A 16,116-nucleotide genomic window follows, 5' to 3' on the forward strand; every position below is an offset into this window, starting at 1 on the left:
TATTTGTATAGTCTTAAATAAATAGTAATCTATATGTCTAAATAATAAGGGCGGCCAAGACGTGAGTAAAATTTTTTTTTTTAATTATATTATAAGTTTTTTATTTATTTATTTATTTATTTATTTATTATGCCGCTAGGCTGCTGAGTTAGACATTACTCTATAGACATTATCTCCAGCAGTGAAGAGCACTTTCAAAGCATTTATTGCACCTAAACACCACGAATGTAAAATGACTATGACCCTGCTGCAGGTTTTGGAGGAGCCGGAGGAGGACGAGGACGAGGACGAGGACGAGGAGGAGGCGGTTCTGGAGCTGATGGCTCCGCTGGCGAAGCGGCGGTGTCGTGAGGCTGTTCCCAGCTGGGACTCCCTGCAGGATGGGGAGGACGCGCTGGACGAGATGCTGCAGTACCTCGGGTACTCCAGCCCGGAGTGCCTCCAGCGCACGGGAACGCCCCTCAATATCCCGGCTCCGCCCCCCGTCTGCGTCTCGGAGAAGCAGGAGAATGACGTCATCAATGCCATCCTCAAGCAGAGCGCAGAGGAGCGGGAGTTCAGCCTTCACCGCGGAAACGAGATCAACATGCGGGCAGCGGGGCAGCCCGAGCCGAGCCCCCAGCGGCCGCAGTCAGCCTTCTACTACTGCAGACTGCTGCTCAACATACTGGGCATGAACTCCTGGGAGAAGAGGTGAGGCAGGGAACCGTCATATTTAAGAGATTTAAGAGGTTCTTACTGTCCCAGCTTTTCACCCTGACTCCAAAAAGTGGTCGAAAGTCTGGTGTCTGAGGTTTGCATCTGGCCCTGGAGCTCTCAGACTGCTGTACAGGGTTTCCACTGATCAGAAAAAGGTCTTAAAATTAGATGATTAAAAAATCCTTTGTTTTTGCCGCTGTGCCGCAGTTAGAGTTACGGCTCCTGAAACCTCCATCGTTCCTGGCCTGCAGCAGCGAGGAGCTCTCTCAGAAGAGAACAGAGCAGTTAATGGTCAGCAGGGGAACATCAGCACCTGTAGTATCTGCAGTTCTGATGCTCTGTCAGCGTTTGAGGAAGCAGCCTTTCCTCCTTTTTATTACTCGGCTCTCTGGGAGGGCTGTATCCTCTTTTTCCACAACATCATACTGTCCCAAAATATCACTGTGGGTATTACCAGGGACGGGATTAGAGTCCAGTTTGTTCACAGGGTCATAGACTAGGGATGCACCGATCCAGCTTTTTCAGTTCTGATACTGATACATACACTTTGCATATCGGTCGATACCTGATACCAGTCCGATATCATTGCTGAATTAATTAATAAACTAAATATATTAATAAATATATAACTAAATAATAACTAGATATTAATAACCCGTATCTCACCATGTGGGAGAGACTTGAGACATCAGGATTGACTTTACTTGACATTACTTTATATAATATAACAAATGAACACAGATATAAATGTACTAAATCACCATTTGTCATTAATTTATTTGCACATTTAGTGCAGTCTCACACCAACAAATTAAATCTGGGTTGCCAGGTATCTGATATCTGATCCAGCTAATTTTGTTAATATCGGGACCAGTACTCGATCCTAATATCGGATCGGTGCGTCCCCATCACAGACTAGGTAAACACTGCACACACCTGTTAAACCATCAATCTGGCAACTACTACTAACGCTAACCTGCTCTGAGTCAGGACAGAGGGAAGCTCGTTAGCTGGCATTAGCTTAGCTACCAGTATAACAATCTGCTGAGCTCAGATCTAGTCCAGGGTGAGCTCACTAAAACCCACCTGTAAACGCTTAGATGATGAGCTGCTGCTGTTGGAAGGACGTTTAGTTTTTCTCCATGGGTTTGGATCTGTAGCCTCTTGCTAAGTTAGCCTTTGCTTAGCTAGCTCTGCTACAGTCTACAGTGAGAGCAGAAGTCGAGAGACTGGTGCTGGGAGGAACAGAAAGGAGAAATGAGAGGCCGGTTCTGCTGGGTTTGGACTCGTAGCCGCTATCTAGGCTTAGATAAATTAGATAGATTAAGTTAGCTAGCAGGCTAAACCCCACAGCACAGGCCGTGTTCCAGCTACCTGAGACCCAAATCCACCTGTGGATAAAGATAGATAAAATAAGATAATCCTTTATTAGTCCCACAGTGGGGAAATTCTCAGTGTCAGCAGAAAGGGATAGCAAGACACTCAGATACAAAAATGTAGATAAATAATTTACACTATATACACAATATAAATAAAAGGTAAAAAAGCAATAACAGTATTATTTACAGGCTTATTGCAAATGACTCTTAATTGCACGTGTGTGGAGGGGGTATTGCACATAGTATAAAGCCTCATATCTGAGAGCGTGGAGTCAAGGGAGCGTTCTGGGGAGAGGCTCAGTTCGTAGACTAGCTCATCTAGGTTTGCTCGCTTTCTCTCTTTCTAAAATTTGCAGCTATAGTGGGCTTTGTTTGTTTCAAGTCAAGTGGGTTTTATTGTCATTTCAGCTACATACAGAGAACACAGTGAAACCAAACAACGTTCCTCCAGGACCATGGTGCAACACAGACACAGTGCATACAGAACACAAGTGCAACACAACACAGTACAGACCAGAGGATAATAAATAATGACTGTAGTGTGCAAGTTGTGCAATGTGCGATAAATAGAGTCCAGTGAGGTAGTAAAGTTATTAGTGCAAATGCTTGTGCAAAAAATGCACAGTACTCAGTATGGGAGAGTATTTGGACAGCAGTTTTAAAAACAATTACGCTGTTGGTGCACTTTTGTCTAAATGACAAAAAATATTGTGATAAATATCGAATATCATGAAAAAATTAAATATCATGATACATTTTTTTCCTATATCAACCAGCTCTACGTAGCAGCCAAGAAATGCAGCCCACCTCGGCTGCAAGTCAGGCTTTGGAACGCAGCTGGACTTGAATTTTCAACCTCTAGGGGGCGCACTAGTCAGCGTAAAATAGCTTTTATTAACTAATCACTTTTTTGTAAAATGTATAAAATCAGTGTAAGTGAAAATGTTGATATAAATAATTATTCTATAAATAATTTGTAGTTTTTCAGGCTTTAAACACTCCTGCTTTCATATTCCTGGACTGAAACAGATTAGTGTGTGTGTGTGTGTGTGTGTGTGTGTGTGTGTGTGTGTGTGTGGAGCTGTTGTTGGAATCAGATAACGGGTGTAAACATCCTGTTTCCCTGTTTGTCTGCTGAGCTCCTGTAATCAGCTTAAAGCAATCAGCACTTTTCCCCCTCACTCATCATCCTCATCATCCTCATCATTGCAGCTCATCAGCTGCACTTTGCTGTACTGACGGCTCTTTTCCTCCTGCATTTCTCCATCTGCTCATGAGACGGCCCATTATCGCTGATATGATCTGGAATACTTTCAGATTAGGAGTAATTGGGGGATGGGGGAGTGTGTCTTCTGTAATGGTATTAATTTATATGATATACATGAGGAGCAACGAGGGGAAAATTGTCGTCCTATTGTTGGCGTATAGAACCGCCTGACAAAAAAGCCATGTCTTTAACAGGTCTGCATATGTGTGTGTGTGTGTGTGTGTCAGTGCTCTTATGGCAGATTAATTCTTGAGGGTCCTGTCATCTCCCGCGCTGCAGCGCTGCCTTTCATTCTGGGCTGGAAATAAAAGGGGGCTAGCTTTAGAATCTGGCGGTGGGGTTATTAGAGCTGAAGGAGAATGCGACGGGGGTCCTTTAATGAGGAATTGTCCTGCTTTTGCTCTCCAGGCATTCATGTATCATTTACCCGTGGTCAGAGACTATAAGGCGTCGCAATCCGCCGCCGCTTTGTGAACGGGAACGGCTCGCTAATGCCTCTTTCACACCGTCCTCGCGCACGCCTCTCAAATGGCTCGCTTTCAATGGGCAAAATGAAGACCATTACATTGCAACAAGCTAATAAAGAGACCCTGCTCAAAGGGAAAAGAGCACGAAACAAAAAAACTCCTTTTAGGCAGCATCGCATGGCTTTTACGCATGACTCACACGGTCGTGCGGCGCGAGAGAGAGAGAGAGAGAGAGAGAGAGAAAGTGCTGGATTACGAGTTCACTTTCAGCAGAGAGAGAGGGGCGCATGTGTTCCTCCTCACTGCCCTGCTTCTGGAAGTGTGGGCCGCAGTTCGCTGTGTGTCACGTTGCCGGTGTTTCTCCAACGCACAGATTTAAAAACAAAGCGATGGATAATTAAGAAAGCTTCCTCCTAATGAGCGATCAGCTCCTCCTGTCTGATGAGGAGCCAATCACAACCAGTTGCACCTCTGAGAAAGATGTGGGTTGTCGAATATCACCCCCCCCCTGCCCCCACTGTAGCTGTTATGTCTTTATTTTGGGTTGTACATTTACTGTGTACACACTATACGTCCAAATGTTTTAGACACCTTTTCTAATGAATGCAGTCACAGGGTTTGAAAGCACACAGCTTGTCTAGTCCCTGTAGAGAAGAAGTACTGCCAATAGAATAGGACTCTCTGGAGCAGATCATCATCATGACCCTATTGGCTCCATGCTGCCTAATGCCAGGCGTGGGCTAGAGGGGTATAAAGCCCCCCAGCATTGAGGAGCTGTGGAGCAGTGGAAGAACTGTGTTCTCTGGAATGATGGTGGAGGAGCTCCATCCAGTACTTTTGGAAGGGGTTGAGGAGGGGAGTTGGGGATGATGAGGTGGGGTGGTGATGATCATCATCTAACATCCTGACCTTACTAATGTTCTTGTTGCTGAATGCAATCAAATCCTCACAGCAATCGTCCTCAAACCTCGTCCCAACAATCAGCAGCCATGAGCTCCTCTAAGCAGCTGCTGAACATCACCATGCTCCACAGAGCAGGAGGAGAGTGTGTTCAGGAGCTGGTTCCTCAGTTCCTAATGTCATTAAGAAATGGCAGATAACACCAATGGTGGAGGTCAAGCTGAGGTCCGGAAGACCTTGGTAACATTGGCAAGGGCGAATCAGAACCAGCAGTCTGACTGAAAAACACCTTCAGGAAGATTGATCAGACTCTGGAGGGGTGGAGCGCTGTTCTACCATGCAGTGACGCTTTCATGGTCATAAATTTCAGTGTTTATGATATTGAGTGTTGTATTTTGAGGCTTATCGTCCACTATGTGAAGAACCACACGTCCAGTGTTCCGAAGACACCAGCAGAGACGGTTTCTGTCTGCCTCTCTGAGCAAGGCTTCGGCCGTCTGATGGTTTTGACCCACCCCCCTTTGTTGTTTATTGAATGGGTCGTCAAATTCACAAAAAGAAACCCCACGTAAGAACAGTCAGTTCTAGAGCGTTCTCCTGCCCTCGCTGTGTTTCTCACATGTGCTAACCTGTTCTCCACAGGAGCAATTTCCACCTGCTGAAAAAAAACGAGAAGCTGCTGAGGGAGCTGAAAAACCTGGACTCCAGGCAGTGGTGAGTCCGAAACCTGAAAATACATGCTGTTCCTTTTTTCCTCCCCAGAGAGAGTCCGCGTGTCTGCCTCACGTTTCATATCAGTTCAGACCAGTCAAAAGTTTGGAATCAGTGTTTTCAGCAATATAAATCAGTTCGGTTTAAGATAAATAATAATAAATAATCTAATCTGCTTTCAGATCATCACCATTAAACTGACCATAAAAAAAACGATGAACACATATGATTCAAACCTGACTGAGAGACCATCCAGTATAAAGCTCTTATAACATTAATATCCAGTATGAAGCTCTAATAGCATTAATATCCAGTATGGAGCTCTAATAACATTAATATCCAGTATGGAGCTCTAATAACATTAATATCCAGTATGAAGCTCTAATAGCATTAATATCCAGTATGAAGCTCTAATATCATTAATATGCAGTATGAAGTTCCAATAGCATTAATATCCAGTATGAAGCTCTAATAACATTAATATCCAGAATGAAGCTCTTATAACATTAATATCCAGAATGAAGCTCTTATAACATTAATATCCAGTATGAAGCTCTAATAGCATTAATATCCAGAATGAAGCTCTTATAACATTAATATCCAGAATGAAGCTCTAATAGCATTAATATCCGTTATGAAGCTCTAATAGCATTAATATCCGTTATGAAGCTCTAATATCATTAATATCCGTTATGAAGCTCTAATATCATTAATATCCGTTATGAAGCTCTTATAGCATTAATATCCGTTATGAAGCTCTAATAACATTAATATCCAGTATGAAGCTCTTATAACATTAATATCCAGAATTAAGCTCTAATAACATTAATATCCGTTATGAAGCTCTAATAACATTAATATCCGTTATGAAGCTCTAATAACATTAATATCCAGGATGAAGCTCTAATAGCATTAATATCCAGGATGAAGCTCTAATAGCATTAATATCCAGGATGAAGCTCTAATAGCATTAATATCCAGTATGAAGTTCTAATAACATTAATATCCAGGATGAAGTTCTAATAACATTAATATCCAGTATGAAGCTCTAATAACATTAATATCCAGTATGAAGCTCTAATAACATTAATATCCAGTATGAATCTCTAATATCATTAATATTACACATTATTGTTATTGTTATTGAACCAAAAATAGTTGAAATATTGACTGCCTTTGAAGTCAATATGTTAATATAGCATAGAGAGGATTATTAACACTACAAATGGTTGAAGCCGTTTGAACAGTCGTGTAATTCACCTGCTTGCTGTGTTTTTTTGCTCTAGCCGCGAGACGCACAAGATCGCTGTGTTTTACGTGGCCGAGGGGCAGGAGGATAAACACTCCATCCTGTCCAACACCAGCGGGAGTGAGGCCTATGAGGACTTCGTATCCGGACTGGGCTGGGAGGTACGCCTCTCTCATTCCGCACACTCACAGAGTCCATAGCATGGAAAACCAAACCTGGTTCCAGAATTCACTCCCCCAGTCCATACAGCTCACAGTTTAGCCCCGCCCACTCACACTGAAGCTATAAGAGGTGTTTCAGCGCTGCTGCTTTTTGAATGAGGCTACCAGTCAGTACAGAGGTCATTTACGTATTTTGTCTTAAAGAGAGAGGTGTAAAGAGTGGTTAGTGTTAAATGAATTATGAATTATGAATTATGCGGTTTTGGTTGATTATTAGCTGTTATACACACTACAGATGAGCAGTGTTGAAGGATAATCTGGGGAAAACACATGTGATGATTTAGTCCAGCCCCATTATTATTTTTAAACACTAAATGTAAACATGTCGAGAACCATCTAGGAACATCAGAATATATTTGCTTCAGACTTGAGCTATATGGACAAAAGTATTGGGACACACCTCTTTATTAAATTCAGGTGCATAAACTCTAGCCCTGCAGACAGTCTTTCCTCCACACATCAGTGAAAGAACGGGAGGTTCTGAAGAGCTCCCTGAACTCCAGCGTGGTTCTGTATGTAATAGGAGGAAAAAAAGTCAGAAAAGCTCCTGTAAGTGTCCCAATACTTTTGTTCATGTAGTGGAAGTTCTAAAAGAGTGTGTGTGTATAAGAAGTAGTCGTCTGATCGTCGCGTGTGTGTGTACAGGTGAACCTGACGAGTCACTGTGGCTTCATGGGGGGACTGCAGAGGAATAAAAGCACGGGTTTGACCACGCCTTACTTCGCCACCTCTACCGTGGAGGTGATGTTCCACGTTTCCACGCGAATGCCCCCAGACTCTGACGACTCCCTTACCAAAAAGGTAAATCTGCAGAGAAGAGACCACCCTCATAAGGGAGAGGGTGTGTATGTGATGCCGTGGTGGCTTGGTGTGAGTCTAAATTCATGTGCCCGTCTGGTAAAAAAAATCTTGAACACACTGCACACCTCCTTAAAACTCCCCACACCTGGATGGGAAGAGGGGATACCTCCTACTTTTTTTCTTTTTTTTTTTTTTTTTTTGCCTGATCGTATGAAATTACACGCATCGATGCCGATATACTGGCGTAGTGCAGCATTATTTAATTAATTAATTATAAATGTGTCCTTTTCCTCCCAATTTGGTGCTGCCTCTTAACCCACCCATTCAGTCCTTAATACATTTCACCTCCAATACATGTGAAGCCAGCCACTGCCTCTTATCGCCGGGCTGCCAACACGCACAGCTCCACCGCAGAAGCTAACAGAGGCCCATACAGGCCAACGTCCCTTAAGCTTCATTCTTTAATTTCTCAGGCTCCGGCTGCTGATGGCAAAGCGAACTCGCAACCCCCGGCCCATACTGGTAGCGCATTAGACTGCATAGCCAATCAGAGTCCACTGTTGTGTTCAGTTAAACCCAGAAGAAGACTTCAGGACAGCCTGAGACTCCAAATATCCTCCAGTAAAGCCGGGAAGTGGTAGAATATGACACTCCCAACAGCAGTGTATTCCTCTGTTGGGAGTGTTCCTGTTACTGGATGATATCCTATACAGGAATACAGAGGTCTGATCACCACCTCACCCCATCCCCAACTCCAGTGTCCACAAACCTTTAGGCACCTATAGACCCTTCTTTTGGCCCCTCTGTAGACCCTTCTATATATCCTTTGATAGGCCCTTCTGTAGACCCTTTTATTGGCCCTTCTGTAGACCCTTTTGTATACCCTTTTATATATACTTTTATATATTATTCGATAGACCCTTTTATAGACCCTTCTATAGATCCTTCTATAGATCCTTTTATATATTATTCTGTAATAATAACCGTTCTATAGACCCTTCTGTAGACTCTTCTATAGATCCTTCTATGTGACCTTTGAGCAGAGAGAGTCCAGAGTCTCCCTCTCTCTCCCTCCTTTCTGACTCTCAGTGGGTCCAGCTCTGGTCCTCCTGTGTTGGGGTGAAGTGGCTCACAAAGCCGCGCTGACCCTACTGTGTCATTTGAACTAACACACACACACACACACACACACACACACACACACACACAACCTTCATTTTTGTGGATTTTTAAATAGAGATTTTCGCCTGAACACGAGAGAGTAATGATTCTTAACGGCCATGTCTCTCGCTCTCGCGCTCTCTCTCTTTCTCGCACTCACTCTCTTTCTTTCTTTCTCTCTCTTTTTCTCTCTCTCTCTCTCTCTCTCGCTCTCTCGCTCTCTCTGCGCTGGTATTTGTCCTCCTCATTGGACAGAACCAGTGAAATCTAATAAAGGGTAGAATTAGCAGTAATGACCCGGGCCGGGAGGCCGCGAACGGGGGCTCGTTTGTGCCGGCCGGATGACCAATCGCGTGTCATTAGAGCTGTCCCCTCACTTCCCTGGGCATACGTCTTGTGGGCAGAGGAGCGAGGCGATAAGCTGCTAATGCCCTCCGAAGACTTTATTAATGAGCGCAGACGGCGGGTAATACAGCGGAGGGGCCGCCACTTGACCTCCGAGCGAGAGGGGAGGAGCAGAGCAGTAATAGGATTACTGCGGTCAGCCTGAGTACAGACCCCCCCCCCACAGCTGAGCACAGCCAACACAGTGTCCCCTCCTCTACTATCCACTGTCCACTGTCCTCCTCTCCCTTCCACTGTCCTCCTCTCCCTTCCACTGTCCTCCTCTCCCATCCACTGTCCTCCTCTCCCATCCACTGTCCTCCTCTCCCATCCACTGTCCTCCTCTACCACCCACTGTCCTCCTCTACCACCCACTGTCCTCCTCTCCCATCCACTGTCCTCCTCTACCACCCACTGTCCTCCTCTACCACCCACTGTCCTCCTCTCCCATCCACTGTTCTCCTCTCCCATCCACTGTCCTCCTCTACCACCCACTGTCCTCCTCTACCACCCACTGTCCTCCTCTCCCATCCACTGTCCTCCTCTACCACCCACTGTCCTCCTCTACCACCCACTGTCCTCCTCTACCACCCACTGTCCTCCTCTCCCATCTACTGTCCTCCTCTCCCATCTACTGTCCTCCTCTCCCATCCACTGTCCTCCTCTACCACCCACTGTCCTCCTCTATCATCCTCTGTTCTCCTCTACCACCCACTGTCCTCTGTCCTCCTCTCCCATCCACTGTCCTCCTCTATCCTCATCTGCCATCCACTGTCCTCCTCTCCTCTCATTGGACAGAACCAGTGATGAACCATTGTTCTTCTCCTCTATCCTCCATCCTCCTCTGTTCTCCTCTGTCCTACTCTCCCCTCCTCTGTCTTCTTCTCCCCCCCCCCCCATTGTCCTCCTTTACCATCCTCTGTTCTCCTCCTCCATCCTCCTCTGTCCTCCTCTGTCCTCCTCTATCTGCCTTTGCTCTCCTCTCCCATCCTCTTTGCTCTTGAATCTTCCTCTGTCCTCTTCTGTCCTCCTTTATTGTCCTCGGTTATCTTCTCCCATCCTTTGTCCTCCTCTGTCTTCCTTTGTTCTCTTCAACAATCCTGTGTCCTCCCCTGTCCTTCTCTGTCCTCTTTGATCTTCCTCTGTTCTCTACCATCCTCTGTTTACTTATATCCTCCTCTTCCGTCTGTTCTCCAATACCCTCCTTTATCCTCTTCTATCTTTCTCTATCGTCATCTTTTCACCACTGCCCCCCTCTGTCCTCTGTCTTTTTCTATTATCATATGTCCTCCTCTATTCTCCTGTATCCTCCTCTGTCCTTGGCTGTCTTTTTCTGTCCTCTTCGGTTCTCCTCCTTGTTTCTCCCCTTGTCTCTTCTGTGGTCCCTCTTTGCTGCAGTAACAGCCTCTTCTGGGAAGCCTTGTAGCATTGCTGTGAGGAGGACTTGACCTCAGGAGGGACAGGCTTGGTAGGGGGGACCACCATGGTCGCCACACGGGCTGATTATATTTGAACAGCGACCGACATTAGCCATTTTAGTGCAGGCCGTTTCAGTCCACCGCGGAGCAGAGCTGCATGCTGACTGAAGCTGAGCCATTAGCTTGTGTGTGTTTATTCTGGCTGCCAGAGACGAGAGCCATTTCTTAGAAGCTCCCTGAACGACGGGGGCAAAGATGGCTGAGATGAAAGAGAATCACATCGTCCAGACCGCCCTTATCTTCCAATAAACCCTAAATCGTTTTGTTACACACACACACACACACACACACACACACACCCCTGAAACGAAATGGCAGCGGCGGTGGGCATTAGCTAGGCGCGGCGCTTGCTGTAATTCATAGCTGTAATTTGAGCGTGGTGCGCTGAGGCCGGGTTAGACGGCCCCTCAGAGGCCGATGTGCTTCTGTTAGCGGCCTAAAGGGGGAGCCGAGGGGACCTCTTGCCACACAAGGCCATATTCCACCCCAAATTAGATTGGGCTTGTCACCCCCCCTCCCCCTCCCCCAGCCACTGAGCCTACCATGACTCTTCTGGGTGAAATTGGATTTGTAGGGGCTGCTGGAAACGCTAGCCGGACCGAGATGAGCCGATAGCGACGCTAAACCATGTTAAGCAGACACTAAAGCGTGTCGGCTCAGCCGCCAGCGCCCTGATACACGCTCATTCATTCGCTCGGGGTCAGCCCTCACTCTGCCTCCGCCGCTCTGCCCCTGCCACCCCGTCGTCTTCCATCGGCTGAGCTCGAAGACAGAGGAGCTTCATAATGTGGCCAATTTGCTCCTTCAATGCAGAAAGTGGTGCAGAGAAACGATTGGTGACCACAGGATCTGTTCAGACGTAGAGGAGAGGGGAAGGCTGTGTGTCTGGGTTAGCGGTGTGCAGGGGATTTGGACCTTAAAGGGCCCATATTCTGGAGAACTGACCGTATGGTCCACTCCCCAGTTCACACTGTCCTAAAGTGCCACCTTCAGTGGTTTTACTGTCACTGCCTGGATCATCAATCTCCATATTACTACATATAGCCTGCAGCGGCTTAGCCCCACCCGTTCATCCTACAGCAGTTTAGCCCCACCCCCGTTCAGCCTACAGAAGTTTAGCCCCACCCCCGTTCAGCCTACAGCTGTTTCAGCAGTTATCCCCACCCATTCAGCCTACAGCAGGTAAGCCCCACCCATTCAGTCTACAGATGTTTCAGCAGTTTAGCCCCACCCATTCAGCCTACAGCAGGTAAGCCCCACCCATTCTGCCTACAGCAGTTTAACCCCACCCATTTAGCCTACAGCAGGTAAGCCCCACCCATTCATCCTACAGCTGTTTCAGCAGTGTAGCCCCACCCATTCAGCCTACAGCAGTTTAACCCCACCCGTTCAGCCTACAGCTGTTTCAGCAGTGTAGCCCCACCCATTCAGCCTACAGCAGTGTAGCCCCACCCATTCAGCCTATGTATGGTAAAGATGTCTAATCAGCTAGTGAAGATGAGCAGTGTCTGCTCCCCGGCAGCCCGTTCTGAAGGAGAGCTCAGTGAGGAAACGGCTCTGATTTAAGAGGCAGTCTGGCTGCTGTTAGCTGGCTGTGACTGGAACATCGCTAACGCTGCAGGGTGTGTGATTGGGTGTGTAAAGGTTGGCGCTGTCCCTCTGAGTCCACGGCCGTTGTGTGATTGAGTGAGGCGTGGAAGATGGAGTGAGCTTTGGAAGATGGAGTGGGCAGTGGAAGATGGATGTGAGGTGTTGGGAGGGAGCGCCTGGCTCCCGTCGTACCTGTCAGTACTCAAGGTTAATAGCAGTGTAGCGGACAGCCATGGACAAGCCAACGGTCAGAACTCACAGCAGTGCAGTCACCTCTAAACTGAGAACGGCGAGTCTGAGAGAGTCTGAATTATACTTTGTGCTCAAGGCTGGATCTGAGCATGAGTGATTTTCCTCAGATCAGCTCGAAGAGGATACTAATCCTTTAAACCGCTGCCTTATCATTCATTTATTAATATTAGAGATACTCTTAAATCAAACAATTACACGTTAAACAGTTCATTTTTCTTCTGTTTAATAAACTATTTTAATAAACAAACGGATCCAAGGGCTGTTTAACGTTTGTTATATATGGACTGCACACTACGCCTCCCTTCACTAACGTTTCAGTGTCTAGAATAAATAATTCACAATGCACTATGAATTATTTTGTATCCAAAATAAATGATTCATTGCAAATTATTAATTATTCAGTAAATAATACCTATTGTTTAGTATCCACTATGAATTCTTCTCTGTTCACTAAGTTTTCAGAATCCATTATGAATTATTCTGAATCCACTATAAATTATTTAGTATCTACTGTGAATTATTCAGTATCTGCTTATTTATATTTGACTAAATTATTTTGTATCTACTGTGAATTGTTCAGTCCAGTATGAATTTTTCAGTATGTACTGTAAATTGTTTAATATCCGATACAAATGATTCAGTATTCACTATGATTAATTCAGTATTTGCGATGAATTGTGTCCTGTCTGAATCGTTTAGTGTTTACTATGAATTATTCCATATCCAATACAAATTATTTTGTATCCGCTATAAATTATTCAAAATTCACTCGAAATTATTAGGTATCTACTATTAATTGTTCAGAATCCATTGTAAATTATTTAGTATCCAATGTGAATTGTTTGGTGTCCAGTGTGATTTGTTTCAGTATGTACTGTAAATTATTCAGTATCTGATGCAAATGATACTGTATTCACTATGTATTATTCAGTATACATTATGAATTATTCAGTATCCACTGTGAATCCACTTTTTCAGTGTCTACTATAAATAATTCAGTATCTATGATGAATTGTTCAGTGTCCTGTCTGAAACGCTTAGTATTTACTGTGAACTATTCCGTATCCAACACACACAATTTTTTATCCGCTATGAATTATTCAGAATTCACTTTGAATTATTTAGTAGCTATTGTAAATGATTCAGTATTCATCATGACTTATTCCGTGTCCACTATGAATTATTCAGTGTCTACTATGATTCACTCAGTATCCAGGATGAATTGTTCAGTGTCCTGTCTCAATCTCTTAGTATTTACTATGAATTATTCTGTATCCAATACAAATTTTCCTGAATTCACTCTGAATTATTCAGTGTCTACTATTAATTATTTAGTACCCACTGTGAATTGTTCAGTATCCAGTATGATTTTTTCAGTATATACTGTAAATGATTCAGTATTCGATGCTCAGTATTCAGTATGTCTTACTCAGTATTATTCACTGTGAATTTTGCAGGACTGTCTGTGAAACTAGGAGCAGTTGGGTTTAAGATGTTGGTGGGATCAGTGGTGTGTTTGACTGTATATTGTGTTTCTTTAAGTGTCTCTCACTCCCTCGTTCTCCCTCTCTCTCGTAGTTGAGGCACCTGGGGAATGATGAGGTTCACATTGTTTGGTCGGAGCACACGCGGGACTACAGGAGAGGCATCATCCCCACAGAGTTCGGCGACGTCCTCATCGTCATTTATCCCATGAAGAACCACATGTACAGCATCCAGATCATCAAAAAACCAGAGGCAAGTGACAACCCCCCTCCCCTGCCACTAACCTCAGCATATCCAGAACCCAGAAAAGACCCACTCAGTACAAATCCACAGGAACAGTGGAACTCTCCCTGAAACTCAGTGTGTGAGATGAACAAATCCAGAGTGGGGGTTTGGTGTGAAACTACAGTTACTCTACAGTGGAGGTGAATGGAAGCAGGCGTCGGTCGCCATGACTACAACTCAGACACAGCCCATAATTTATCTCCTATCCAAACCCACCAGTGCAGCTACACGAGTCTTCTGAGTTTTATATGGAATGATGATGATGATGATGATGATGAAGGTAAAATAGTGAATAGAGAATCTGAACTAATGCAGTTCTCTTTAGGGACTACTTTCTGTAGCCGCACTACACCCTGCAGCATGTATCCCTCCACCATTTTAATGATCTGATTTTAAAAGCAGGTTCTAGAGCCGAGCTCTTCTCAGAACTCTGGTAGAACCGTGTCTCAGGCATCAGGCAGCGTCTTCATCACCATTAGGTGAAGAACTTGGTGAAGGAGCTTTTATTAGAGCTTCAGACGTCTGCTTCCCTTCACCTCCACTGTAGAACCACAGCTCTGACTGGGGGGGCTTATCTAGAACCTCCACTGTAGAACCACAGCTCTGACTGGGGGAGCTTATCTAGAACCTCCACTGTAGAACCACAGCTCTGACTGGGGGAGATTATCTAGAACCCACTCTCAGGGACTCTGTTTACATCGTAACTGTGTTTAACTGTGCAGAACATTTCGAGAAAATGCATCTTTTAGTCTAATAGTCTCCAATACAGTAATTATTGATTGATTATCGGTTAGAAATGATCAGTAGTTCTGTTTGGGATGTGGCGTCTCTTTCTCTAGCGGTGTTGTGCGCGCTGTTTGGAAATCAGTACGCCGGGAACTGCGTGTCTTCGGCCCTCTGCTGTATTGGAAATCTGTTAGACGGAGTCTACTGAACACTCGATACGGAGACACTGGAAGCCTATCTGCTCTCAAATCCTCCGCTTCCTGCTCAGTTATGTCTGCGCTAATTGAATGAGCAGGATTCTGAGAATCGAATTCCGGCATGGATGGATGGACGAGACATGCGTCCCTCAGTCGGAGTAAAGCGTAGGAAGATGGAGTGATAGCGGAAAGCAGCGTTCTGGCTTTTATGAACGTCCATTTAGGGTCCATTTCACCGCACTGCGGCCATTCACTGCGACTTCTGCTTTATGTCACTTTCGTCTGTCGGCTTGTTTGCTGAAGGAACATCGAGGGCATTTGATTCTGGTTCAGGATTGAATTTCATTGAATCTACACTAACATCATTTCCAAAAGTTTGCAGACACGCTGCCTTCTGTTAAAATGGTGTTTTGATGTTTACTTATATGTTTAGGGTCCATTTATTGTTTCAGATTCACTGTTTCTTATTTATTTGTAAGAAATTGGTGTAAATTTCTAAAACCATTGTTAAACAACTCTTTGTGATTTTTTTAATATTGATTGATATGTAAAGTATCTGGAACAGGGGTTTTCAAATCTGGACCTTAAATCCAGTTTCCAGTCCTGGGCTTTGTAATCTTTGATAGGCGTGACACTACATGACCAATCAGTGACATTAACCAGTTCCTTAACGTCCAGCAAGAACACAATCCAGGACTGGAAACTGGACCTGGGCAAAACCGGCATGAAGCCTCTCCAGCAGAATGTGATGAAGGCATGTGTTCTCAGACCGTTTTGCTCTCATGTTGGGAGTGTACGAAGTAAGAAAACACAGGAGGGGCATGAGAGGGAGTGCACTCTCACGACTGACTTCACGGCTGTAGT

At 44.9% G+C, this 16,116-nt stretch overlaps 1 protein-coding gene across 7 annotated transcripts in view; it reads left to right on the forward strand.

Moving 5' to 3' along the window:
* Window positions 1-16,116, forward strand: part of ralgapa1 (Ral GTPase activating protein catalytic subunit alpha 1) — a 108,038-nt gene that overhangs the window by 64,069 nt on the left and 27,853 nt on the right. For all 7 annotated transcript variants that reach the window (XM_072688953.1, XM_072688947.1, XM_072688948.1 and 4 more), the window contains 5 exons: window positions 254-693; window positions 5,355-5,426; window positions 6,710-6,833; window positions 7,539-7,694; window positions 14,138-14,296. In XM_072688953.1, coding sequence (XP_072545054.1) covers window positions 254-693; window positions 5,355-5,426; window positions 6,710-6,833; window positions 7,539-7,694; window positions 14,138-14,296 — 951 coding nt within the window. The remainder of the gene's footprint in view (window positions 1-253; window positions 694-5,354; window positions 5,427-6,709; window positions 6,834-7,538; window positions 7,695-14,137; window positions 14,297-16,116) is intronic.

This window comes from Salminus brasiliensis, chromosome 10 (genome assembly GCF_030463535.1).
Source record: "Salminus brasiliensis chromosome 10, fSalBra1.hap2, whole genome shotgun sequence".
In the NCBI taxonomy this organism is placed as follows: Eukaryota; Metazoa; Chordata; class Actinopteri; order Characiformes; family Bryconidae; genus Salminus; species Salminus brasiliensis.